Genomic DNA, 13,426 nt, shown 5'->3' with positions numbered 1-13,426 from the left:
ATGCTATTTTATTCTACTTGGAGTGCCCATAAATTATCTATTAAAAACAACCCAGTTGTCATCTAAAATTGGAAGCACGCTCACTCACTCCTCCGCAGCCACCCTAACACAATTAATCTGTCCCTTGCTGCACCATGCCACTACTGTTATTGCTGTCAGTGTCCTTACTGTTTTTCCAATCTATTACTCTTATGAGACTGAGCTTGAGAGTAGCTTCAGTGAAATGTTCTCAACATTGTGTTACCAACACATTCTACACTGCCTGGCACCTTGTTTGGGGATTGCTGAATTGAGTATAACAATTTGGAGATTGCAGTTGGATAACCAGATGAAAATCTGACATACTGACATTCACAGGAAGAAGTCCGTTGAACAGTTTAACTTGTTAGGAGACAGAAGTTCTCTGTCTTAGCCATAGTGATGTGGTTCACTTGTTGTGTATCATTTGGGAGACTCTGAATCTTTCAGTTCCTTTTTTCTACATCTAATTAGCAGTAACGACATTTGCAGTCCAACACCATGATGACCCTAACATTTTCCTTACTTTCTATTCTTCTGTAATCCAGCCAAAAAAAAAAAGAAAACCATAGTTTACTTAAACCTAATTTGTAATGATAGATATGAGAGGCTAAATCATTAACAGTAATCCCTTCCCACTGTGGAGTAGAGTACAAGCCACTTTTACAGGCATTATCACATTTGATCAAGTCTCACCCACTGACTTGTAAAAAAGCATATTGTAGAGGCATTGAGATCTTAAATATATATTTCGGGCACATTCCCAAATGTTTAGAATTTCTCGCTAGTATTTGTGCATGTTTCTCAACTCAAAGTCTCATAAGCTGTGAGTTTTCCCACCTCCTGTCACTGGAGAAAATTTTTCTACAAAAAAGTGTGGAATGAGACATGAGGTGAGTTATTTGTGATCAAAATGTTGTCCATTTCCTTTGGGCATCAAAGGAAGGGGAATTTTAAAGGTGCTTTGGGTGTCCCCAAAGCCAATTGATCATTTCTTTGCTTAGGTAATTTTGGTTTCGATTTTAAAACATCACATGTTCACTGAAGAAAATTTCTGTATTCAGAAATTTAATGTCACCTGATTTGAAGCCCTAAAAATAAGTAGGGGGAGAAGAAGAGACAGGGAAAGAGAACATTTTTTATAAAACTAGGATAATAATTTATATTTAGCATTATACACTGCATTTTGTTTTTAATTTCTATTACATTATGAGCATTTTCTCTTGAAGTTGGACATTGTTTCACTTGCCTTAGTAAATCTATGCAGTATGACTTAATTGTTTTTAAACTGCATGAGGCCAAATTGAGTAAGTTTAACTTTATTTCTGGACTTGCTCACAACAAATGAAATAATTAGGAAGTAATAAAATTTGTCATTTTTATTGAGTAAAAAATTTGAAAATATTAGAACAAAGATATTTTTCATTTTTTCCAAAGATGGTTGTGTATATCCTTGGTAACTTTATATTCACAACACCCTTCTGAAAGGTGAGTCATTAGTCCTGGGACACATCTGCACTGTAGCAAGTAAATGTTTTGGGAAGAAATTAAGTGGCACATATGGTGGGTGGGTGTTACTTTCTTAACCAACTCTACCCACCACATATTTCAAAACATTTGTTTCAAGGCACTGTGTTCTGCTCTTTGAATGTGAGATTTCCGAACGATAATTTTATATTATATGTGAGAATCCCTGGTGTGCCAGTGCCCGTGATATTATAGAGCTAACTAAACACAGCAGCCACTCTGCGTGTTACAGAACTATGATGAGGTTTTCTGTTTATTTCATTTGTTTGTATTTTTCATTACATTCCCTATGATGAATGTTCATGGAACATGTGAGTAGAGAACATTTTTCTACTGCAAAAAAAAAAAATTGTGTCTAGTAACTATCATGGAGAAGTTGTTTAAAACTTCATGGTAAGACACTTGTTTTGACACTGTCATGAATCATGCTTGTAATAGAATGAAGTTTCAGCAGAGATTTTTAAAGGTACTAGACGCAAAACCTATGTTGTATTAAAAGTCGTTAACCCTGCAAAAGTGCTATATAATAGTGTTTTATAGTTTATGAGCCCCAAATGATCACATCATTTCAGGGAACTAAAGTAGAGCAGCACAGTACCATCCCGCACCCCAACCCCTTGATAAGTTTGTTCTTAAAAAATATTCACAATCATTGATGTTTATGTAGCTCACACAACAACAAAAACAACAAAACAACAACAACATTAGAGCTTTCAACAAAAGAAAAAGCTGCCCCATAGAACTCTTGAAGAGTCAAGATATAGGAGGAAATGTAATAGGGATTTGAGAAGCTAAGAAAATATATTTTTTTATAATAAACTTTGTGAGGTTAGATAATTAAGAAATATATTTTTTATAATAAACTTTGTGAGGTTAGGTAATTAAGCTGTATATCATGAGTTATTAACTTTGGTTATTGAAAGGACTGCTTTATGCCTAATTACAGATAGTGTTTTATCCAGGTCTACACAATTTTAGCATAACTGAGTTTTAAAAGGTAGATGACCTACAAGCACAAGAAAATAAAAACCTTTTATTTCCAGAAATGGTGATTATATTCTCTTTGTTTTGGATTTTGTTTCTCTTGACCTTCTAAATATTTTTTACAAACAACAACAGAAATATATTTGAGGCCAGAGTAATTCCAATCTCTGGCAATATTTTCTTACTTCTTATACATTTCTCTAATTGTCTACATTCTAATATTAGTTCAGACATTTTACAAAGCCCAGACAACTCACAATGAGATTGACTTCATTGTTAAAGGCTTCAGTCGTTATTTTTAAATTATTGATTTAAACATGAATATCATGGGAACACTTACTTGTATTGTTTTATTTTCCAATTTGTTTTAAGAGAAAATTCAAAATGAAAACAAATCACCAATTTTAACTAACGAAAAAAAAAAAAAAACTTTGTGACTCTTACTGCCTGTAGAAATGGTTCACACTTTATGTTAGCCCTAAACATAAGTACAAGTAAAGACAGACTTCAATTATTGGAAGGCTGACACAAAATCCACAATTTGTTCAAAAAGTCTGTTATTTGCACAGAGTTTCTCTTTTGAGAGACACACATAGAGTTGAATTTGTTAGAGATGAGATTATCCCTCTTTAAAAATTATGCTAAATGATGATGTCTACCTTAACTTTTTTAAGTTTGTTAACGTGAAATGACTGAAACAACTGTGGAATCAAAGTCTACCCAAGGACCATAGATATTAATTTTAGATGACCTTTATATTATTTTTTCCACTTCTTTAATTGAAATAAAAAGGAAGGTATAACATGGTCTAATTTTTCATACTCTGAGAAAAATATTACTTATTGTACTTTTATCATTTTGACATATGCTTCATTACTGCCATGCTGCAGGAATTCAGAGATAACTTTGATTCTTTATTTTCCAAATATGATTCTTATGAACAATTTTCATCAACAAGTAGTTAGTTTCTTGATAAAATATTTTGGTGGAATTTTTTTTACCCTGGAATATTTCAAGGGAAAGTTCATTCTCTTAAATTTTAACCCACAATTTCAGTTGTATGATTCTAACTGTAAAAAAATTTTGCATGTTAAATCAATGGCAATATGATATTAGTATGTTTACATAAGTTTATTAACATTGGTATTAATTTTTGCTTGTGAGCTTCCTGCTTTATCACTTTTTACACATTTATTCTGATTTAGAACCAAAACTAGATCTGAGGTGGAGCAAAACCAAAAGATTGACTCAGTGAAAGAAGTTATTTAGAAGCTGTATTGACAAGACTATAAATGGTACTAATCTCAAGCATACAACAGTGGCTAGGCGCTAACACAAAACCAATAATTCCAAAGGTTAGTAATATTAATTAGATGTCAGCAGATATTTTCTTAAGAAAAATAGCCCATATTTTTTCTTAGGAGTATTTTGCACAAGAGGGGCAAAAATAAAGTGAAAATAAATCTTTGCTTTCTTGTATAAAATGTTTATTTTCCATTTAACAGAGGAATCACTAGCATCCCTGATACATGCTCTTCTAATAATTATTTGTTCCATGAAAGATGAAAATGCAAACGTTGACGCTCTGTCAAATGGCAAAAGCAATAGTGAAAGATCTTTCACGCTGATTATAAGAGAGCTGTTTTAAAACCATTTAGAACGCACACTCCCCCAAGTAAACACTAGATTGCGGATCTGAAAGGGGAATGGAACACAGTTCTGACTGTTCAGTATAATAAAATTTGAAAACTTAAGTCTTAGACCTGGTGATATTTAAAATCCCTACCTGTGACCTCCTTTTGTCATAGGAGAAATTATGCTTAATAAATTCTTAAAACTGTGTCAAATGGGTAACACCTTAAAGAAATAGATTAAAATGTGAAAGAAAATTGTGCTACAACCTACAGTAGCTTAGAAAAGAAAATATTGGTTTTTAATTTAAGGGGGAAAGGAGAAAAGATTGTAAATGGAGGAAAAGAGTCATGTAGGAGAGAGAGAGAAAAAAGTTAGAGAGAACAGGAAAAGTTATAAAGCAGAAACTAACACACCAGTGTAAAGCAATTATACTCCAATAAAGATGTTAAAAAAAAAAAGGAAGGAGAGAAAAGTGGACACAAATAAGAAAAATAAGTCATATTTGGAGATAGATATAATTATTCAATATATTATATCATATTCTTTTAATTATTAAATTCTATTTCAATTTCTTTAAAAATAGTAGGGATTTTTCAAGTTTGTACTGTTAATAAAATTTACTTTCTTTTTCTTTCTTAGATGGTTATGTCCTTCGGAGTTACTTGGTGGACAAGTAAGCCCATTTTCTTCTACTACTATACTTCCAAAAATAATTATATGCTTTTCTTTAAGAAAGTTTCCTAATATCATTTACATAATATAATCTACTAAACTATCATAAATAAATTTTAAAACAATATGCTATACTAATGTCAATATGGTAGTACCCATAACGAAGTTAGTTTTGATAAAGTGTCACTGTTTTAAATATAAAGGAGGAGCCCTTCTCATTCATGATTATACAGTTCATAGTTTTATATATTCATTGGATACACACATTGCAAATATTGGAGACAGGTCAAAACCACTAAGACTTTCATTAATACTTTGCATTTCACTAGCTATTAATGCAGTTGATTGAATTGAATTAATCAGGTGTCCATTAGTGTCTGCAGAGTAGGTACAAATATCACCTGTTAATAATTTATAGCTTGGCCCCTGATTGAAGGCTTTTCTTTACTCACACCAGGCATAGTAGAGTATTAAGTTGCTTTTTTTGGAAGCATGCCAGAAAAAGATAGTGGTCAATGATTCTTCTATTTTTATGAATAGGACATTGTCACAGTCTGGTACTAGTGCTATTAGAGTCCACCCCCAATGTTATAAGATTCTATTCCAAGTAAACCAGTGCAAGAAATGAACTCCATTATCAGGGTAGGTCATATACCAATACAGAGATTTACAGAATTCAGCATGATTAAGAAATCAAGGAAGATTCACAAACTGTATCCATAAACAACCTGACACCAATCAGAAAGAGGCAAAGCAATGTTAAGGGCTCTGTCAGCAAACCAAGGAAGAGTCAAAAGAAAAATAATCACAATACTTTTATTTTCCTCAGAGAATTAATCACAGTAGTAGGCATGGGACTTTTCAACAGGTTTTACTCTATGAAAGATACAAATTTCAAGGAAAGAATGGGTGACAAATAACGGGACCACGTCTTCATCAGTGATTACTACAGGATGATTAAGAGAGAATTCAGAAAGTGTACTCTCTAAGTAATTATTGCTTTACCACCTATTGAAGTGAATACTTAATAAAAGTTTATTGAATGAATAATAGAAAAAAATCTGTCCTCTTTGCATTTGTATACGATTTCCATTAGCCAAATTCTCCCTCAATCTCAGAGAAAGGATCCAAACAGAAGACAGAGGGAACTCACAGCATCTGCCATAGTTGGCAGCAATTTGAAAACCCTGCTGCTGCTTCTATGATGAATGCACAGAGGTAGTATAGGAACCAAGAGTAGGTCTGGTCTAAATGACAAAGTCACCTTACATTTGTGTATCCTACATTTCAAGGCTATATTAATATTTATAATTCTTTTTATTTTAATTACTTGCATATCATTCTCTCCTCCATTAGATTATAAGTTTCTTGAAATAAAAGCTGTGTCTTGCTTATATCTCCTGGTACATAGGAGGGAGTCAGTGTGTGTGTGGAATAGAATATTTCACAAAGATTCAGGACCAGATAAAACCTAAAATGTGTAAAACTCACCAGAACTATTATTATGGCTGCCTCCTATAACCAGAAATATATTTTAAATTATATAACATAAGAATCACCATACAGTGACTTCCTTGGCAGTCCAGTGGTTAAGACTCCATGCTTCCAATGCAGGGGACATGGGTTCGATCCCTGGTCGGGAAACTAAGATCCCACATGCCGCACGGCATGGCCAAAAAATTTAAAAAGTAAAAAATAGGACTTCCCTGGTGGCGCAGTGGTTAAGAATCCGCCTGCCAATGAAGGTGACATGGGTTCGAGCCCTGGTCCGGGAAGATCGCACATGCCGCAGAGCAACTAAGCCCGTGTGCCACAACTACTGAAGCCCGCGTGCCTAGAGCCCGTGCTCCGCAACAAGAGAAGCCACCGCAATGAGAAGCCCACGCACCATAACAAAGAGTAGCCCCCGCTCGCTGCAACTAGAGAAAGTCTGGCGTGCAGCAATGAAGGCCCAACGCAGCCAAAAATAAAATTAATTAATTAGTTAATTATAAATAAATAAATAAAATATATAAATAAAAAATAAAAAAAGAATCCATACAAACCATATCCTGGCTGCTTATTTTGTAACCAATATTTATATATTTTAAATTAATATTTACAAATTATAATTAGAAACATTGCAAAAATGATGCACCCATTTCCTATGCCAAATATTTCTGTATTTGATTCAACATTTGAAGTTCAAGTGAAAGTAGTATAAATCTGATATTACTGATCATAAAGAATCCATCACAGTTTTGGATTAGGGCCCCCAGTGGAGCACTGTGCCATGATTTTTCAGTTTGTTCAGTTCAACAAACCCTATTGACCAAGGACAGCTGTGTGTTAGGCTTATAGTTCTATCTAAAGATGAGTAAGGCATGGTCTGTGCTCTTGGGGCATGTTTTCATTATTCTGTATGTCTATGATATGGAATAAATTGTGTGTGTGTGTGTGTGTGTGTGTGTGTGTGTGTGTGTGTGTGCTTTAAGAATGAAACAGAGGATTAGATTAAGTCAATGAAAGGAGTTACAGATGAATATGAAATTTCTTCCCACTTATAAATGTAACTTCTCACCCTTAAATGCCTGTGTCACATAAAATGACATTATTAAACTTATAACCTAAATATTGCTTTAATGTTAAGAAGATTCTTTCTTTAAAATAAAATTTATTTTCTACATTTACAGTGATGGAGAGATTTATGACGATATTGATGATGGTAAGTCTCACGTGGCCCACAGCACAGAGAACAGTCAGTCGTGGTGAATTTACTGTTCTTACAAATGCTGAAAATAGCTTGCTGGATTAATTAGAGCCTTCCAATCTGATTAGAATTTGAATCACCTGAAAATGTTAAGCAAGGTAAATGCCATGGTTTAATGAAATAACATTAGTTTTGAACATGACTGAAAATCAAGGAAAAATCTATTTATTTTCTCTGAAAACAAAAGAATGAAATATTAGTGTATTTTTCATTATACCATGAATCTTAATAAGAATTGCTTTTAGCCACAAAAATATTTGTGCTTCTACAATAAGTAGGTACTTATTGCATAACCTGTATTACTCACTAGTATTATCTAAGCATTGTACATTTCTAAATTATGATCTAAAAAATTAATCTCACCTGAAATGAAGCATAGTGTTAATTATGTTCCTTTTAGTCTCCTTTTAAATGTATGATTCTTACTGATACCTAATATTTTCAACTTCATTCAGAATTACTATCAAAAAGTACATTTAATTAAGTACCAGGTAAAATAATCTTGAGTCTCATTTTGATAGAGAATAGATTTGTCCGGAAACTTTGTTTGGAAAAGTACACTGAGCAATGAATGTTAAATAAATATATGGCCTTCGATTTAACGGCTTTTTCATAAAGTGAGCCAATTCTCCTATTTTTACCCTAAACCAGGAGAGTATGAATCATTTACATTTACAACGTTGGAACACTTAGGGGATATGTATTTTGTGTAACTAATTTAAATTTGTATTTTCTTCTTTTAGGTTGCATCTATGACAATGACTAGTTCTCAGCTTTGGTCATTCTGCTACGTTCATTTGATGACAATGTGAAGTCTGTGTTTTAATTGGCCTATGTTATCGGGTATCATAGAAAATGAATGCACAAAACTAGTTATTACCATTTGTTATAAAATTCTGATTGTTTTTATACATTTTGAGATTTGGGACTTAGAAAATGATTTCTCTGCTTAATCAACATCTTGGAAGACTGCATCAATGAGATGTAAGAAATATTAAATACCCAGTTCTGCCTCAGCGACAATTATGTAAGCACTTCTTTTAGACCATCAATAGACAACTCTCCCTTCCTAAAAAAAAAAAAAATCTTCTGAGAAAAAAATGGCTGTTGTCTAAAGAAATGTAAAGAACAACAAAAATATATGGAAGGAAATTTTAAAACTTTTCACAAGAAGAAAAACTCTTGTTTGTACTTCTAATGATCCTATCTTATATTCTCTATTCAAATTATCTATCTTTTAAAAGGCAGGGCTGTCTCCACTCTTACTGGTGGGTTAAATGTTTTCAAAAATTATAGTAGTAGCAGAACTTTTGTATAAAGTTTGTGCCTATTTGTTAATTATGAATATTTTTTAATTATTTGATGAGAATGTATGCAATTAGTATGCACACCTAAGATTAAAACTGTAGAAGGGTCTAAAATGTCTTCTTCTTGTAGATTCATATTCTAACCATATAATTCTGTTTAAAGTACTGTTGTAACTAGAGTAGATATGAATGAAGACTACCCTAAAATTATGAAGAATGGAGTTCAAAATTAACTAGCCTTTTATGGCACCTCTTTACTATGAAGTCTCTTTCAAAAGTTTCTGTTTTTGTTTCTCAATTACCTCTATGGAAAAAAAAAATTTAAACCACTTTACTGGAAAGTTGGCCAGCAGAGGAAATACAAATTAATAAACCTTAGCGTTTGGGCTGGGGTATTTCCTATTGGTACGAACTCAACCAAAAACGATCCAAAAACAAAATGTGAAGCATTTGGGTTCCAAATGCTAAGAACACTAAACTCCACGATACAAAATGCAGAAACCTAACACCCAAGAAAATAGCATATTAGGAAATTTTTTCACAGCTTCCAAAATATAAATTGAGCAAATCCTAATGCTGGCTCTGCTATTAATGAACCATGATGTGTTATTGGATAAATTATTTATCCTCCTCCTAGTTTTCTCATCTGCAAATTTCAGGATTAGACAAAGTCAATTTTTCCCAACGTTTTCGCTATCAGTTACCTCAAATTTCTATAATCCTCCCTCTACCCTAGCCCTGTGTTTCAGAAGTTTTGCTGATTTTTAAAACTCATTGATTAAATAATGATTAATGCATTATCCATGTTTTAATATTGCAAAGGGCCATTGGAAAGTCTGAAGAGTAGCCCCACCGAATTGAAATAATTTCAAGTAATTGTAAAGGAACTCAAAGTCTTCATGTGGGTAAAGTGGAATTTCTATTAGGTGCTTTGAAATTTAAAAATAGATCATCAACTACTATGGTTCAATGTGTATATTCTGGGGGTCTGAGGCCCCCAAATTAGAAGGCACTGATCTCAAAGACCCCCTCCAATTATGAAATATTTTGATGTCTACTTTTTGATAGGGAGAGCCAGTATTTGCTCACATGATGATTTTATTTTAATACTAAATAAAATTACATCATCCAAAAGTGGTTTTTGTTTGTTACATTTGGTAACAAAGATACAAAATACACTGACATTATGTTTCCAGTAATTTTATCTTCTGATTGAGAATGGTATAAACTCAATACAATGTCAGTTTTTAAAATTCTAAATTATATGAAGGGAATCTTTCAAAGTTATGGTTTCTACACCAAGAAACAGACACATGTTTATGGAAGAATTATGTAACAGACAATCATCTAAATATAAAAGAAATATCTGAAGTATTAATTTTAATATACTAAATATTATTTCTGTTATGGTTTTATGTGAGGAATTTTGTCGTGTGAGAAGAGCGACAAATAAATAATACCTTCAGCAGATAACTTTGCCTCCTACTTATCAAGAAATCAAGGCTATCAGCCCTTCTGTCCCGCTAACTTGATCCCAAATCTATGCGTCTTTGAGCCCATTTTTACCTCTTTTGATTTCCGCCTCAGCGGATGGGGTGATACCTCCTGTTCAAGACCAAACCTTCCACCACTGGTGCCCTTGATACTTTGCGTCCTGTTTTGTGGTAGAAATTGAGATAACCAAGTGCAGTTCCCTTTAACTTTCTACAATGTTCAACCTTAACCCTATCCAGACACTATCACAGAAAGTAAGATGTCACTGCTTAGAGTCAAAGCCACAACCTGTTCTCTCACATCTTTCTACCTTCTCTGGAGTCTTCTTCCTCCACAATTAATTCATTCTCAACCTCCCTCTTGTACCTCTTCCCCATCCCTCTTTCCCTCCTTCCCTTCCTCTTTTCTATCTTTAACATCTTCCATTCTGCAGATTGCCTCTTCTAGGCTTACAAACATACCGAAGTCTTTCCTATTTGAAAAACAGCAGGAAACCTTGCCTCGAATCCAAATACCTCTCTAACTACAGCCCATTTCTATCTTCCTTTCCTCATCTCATTGTCTTGAAATCGTAGGGTATATGGAATTCCCTGGTGGTCCAGTGGTTAGGGCTCCCATGCTTCCACTGCAGGGGGCACAGGTTCAATCCCTGGTTGGGGAACTAAGACCCCTACATGCTGCCCGGGGTGCCCCCCCCCCGCAAAAAAAAAGGTAGGATATATGTGGCAGCCAGGAGAATGTGCCTCACAGACTTTCAGCCACAGAGAGCTTAATTAACCAAAGGCCCCAGCTTCTACACTCTGAAATCCACCCCCACAGTTGTGTCAATGCCACGTTTCCCACAGACTGCTCCTGTGTAGCCAGCAATGGAGCATGGCAGGCCTGTTCCTGAAAGATACATAAGCTTCCAGCAGCCTGGCTAACCCTTCCTTCCATAGCACTCTGAGATGCTTCTACCCAATCATCTCCCCATCTTCCCTTCATGAGGTCAGACTTGCGCTGCTGCCTGATGGCTCCTCCAGCCTTCCCCTCTGACACATGTATCTGTGCCACCCTCCCCCCCCAAAAAAAAATTACTGCACTTTCACTACATCTTGGTGTTTGCTTTCCAGAGGACCTGCACTGAACACAGTAGCGCTGGAGAGTTTGTAAAAATACACATCCTAAAAAAAAAAAAAAAAAAAAAAAAAAAAAAAAAAAAAAATACACATCCTCCTCAAATCAACTGAATCAGAATCTCTGGGGAAGAAACTTTTCAATCATTATTTTTAATTGAAGTATAGTTGATTTATAATGTTGTGTTAGTTTCAGGTATACAGCAGAGTGATTCGGTTTTACATATATATAATCTATCTATTTTTCAGATTCTTTTTCTTTATAGGTTATTATAAAATATTGAGTATAGTTCCTTGTGCTATACAGTAGATCCTTGCTGGTTTCAATCCTTTTTTTTTTTTTTTTTTTTTTGCGGTACGTGGGCCTCTCACTGTTGTGGCCTCTTCCGTTGCGGAGCACAGGCCCCACGGCCATGGCCCACGGGCCCAGCCACTCCGCGGCATGTGGGATCCTCCCGGACCAGGGCACAAACTCACGTCCCCTGCATCGGCAGGCAGACTCTCAACCGCGGCGCCACCAGGGAAGCCCTCAATCCATTTTTAATTAACTCTAAATATGAGTTTAATGCTTAGCCAGCTTTGGGAACCCCTGGCCTCTATTCACCCTCTGCCACATTCTCAAGTTATATTCAGTCTTCAACTTGCTGCAGTCTGGTCTCTGCTGCAATTACTCTCAAGTCAGCTCTATGTGGATATCCCACAAGTACCTCTAACTCACATGACTCAAAACTGAGCTCATTCTCTTCCCTCTTTCAGTTGATGATCTCTCTTGTAGATTCTATCTCAGTGACAAATGTATCATCCATTTGCCCAAGCTCAAAACCAGAAGTTTCTCTGCTTTTGCTCCTTCATTCTCAGTGTCCAATGACTCATCATTAAACAGAGGTCCCCCAAATAAAGACTCTGTCTTACTTGTTTTATACTCCATATATACTTTACATGGTATTTGAAGCCTTTTATTATATATTTGACAATGAAAGTGTAAGTGATGACTGCAAAGAATGTGTTAATCCAGTAGGCTGCCACTATAATTTTTCCTTAATTGCTATTTCAAATGCCATAAGAGGTTGAGTAAATTGATGGCTGAGAAATGCCAATTCGACTTATCAACATGTGGATAATAGGTGACCTTAGAAAGACTGAAGCAATCAAGACCAAGCTGACTGCAATGGTGCCCTGTGTTAGGAAGCAGATTCTGGGATAGAGTTTGGAGTATCTATTAGGGATGAACATCTGTGAAAGGAAGGAGAAGAGACATGACTGAGCAGAGAAAGCAGTTAAACTGGGATCCAAGCCCAACATCCTCAGCCAACCAGATGGGGGCCTTCGGAATAAACTCTACCCATCAGCTGTATCACCCTTCAGGCCAAAATGGCCAGTCCTTTTACCTCACTCATCACCATACATGGGCCACCCTGGGAAGGGCATGACCTTGTGTAAGAGGACATGGAGTCTGAGGCAGACCTTGAAGAAGCAGACAGTTTGAGGCAGTCTACAGACCACATTCCCCTCAGCTGGGCAGCAAGTACTTCCTTGAAGGAGGTTAGCATCCCATGTCCACAAATGGACTGAGAGGTGAATGGAAGGTTAGAAAATTGAGACAGACATAATGGACACCTCTTTCCAGAAATGTTACTGTAAAAGTGAGGAAAATGATATAAGTAATAGCCAGATGGGAAAATACAGTGCAGAAAGGGCTTTATTATTTTGTTCTGGGGAATAGTTTGTTTGTCTCTAAGAGAGAAAAAACTTGAGCTTATTCAAAACCAGATGGGAAAGATCCAATTGGGAGAAAAAGGTAAAAAGATGGAGGATTGGACAGAAATAGACTGCAAATTGCGATTTTTTTCTCTGGCAAATTATGTGTCATTACATCTGTAAAATGCTCAGCATTGTCTGGACACATCATAAGGACTCAAATATTA

The 13,426-nt window shown here is 35.1% G+C and overlaps 1 protein-coding gene across 3 annotated transcripts in view; it reads left to right on the top strand.

The window, feature by feature from the left end:
* The window catches only part of FYB1 (FYN binding protein 1), a 160,657-nt gene extending 151,656 nt beyond the window's left edge, over positions 1-9,001 (top strand). For all 3 annotated transcript variants that reach the window (XM_067033343.1, XM_059060262.2, XM_059060261.2), the window contains 3 exons: positions 4,804-4,837; positions 7,509-7,540; positions 8,329-9,001. In XM_067033343.1, the coding sequence (XP_066889444.1) occupies positions 4,804-4,837; positions 7,509-7,540; positions 8,329-8,351 (89 nt within the window). In that variant the 3' untranslated portion in view covers positions 8,352-9,001. The remainder of the gene's footprint in view (positions 1-4,803; positions 4,838-7,508; positions 7,541-8,328) is intronic.
* Positions 9,002-13,426: the final 4,425 nt, after the last annotated feature.

The sequence above is a fragment of the Kogia breviceps genome, chromosome 4 (genome assembly GCF_026419965.1).
Source record: "Kogia breviceps isolate mKogBre1 chromosome 4, mKogBre1 haplotype 1, whole genome shotgun sequence".
Lineage (NCBI taxonomy): Eukaryota > Metazoa > Chordata > Mammalia > Artiodactyla > Physeteridae > Kogia > Kogia breviceps.
Note: the sequence above shows the minus strand (reverse complement) of the source record. Positions and strands in the feature narration are given on the sequence as shown.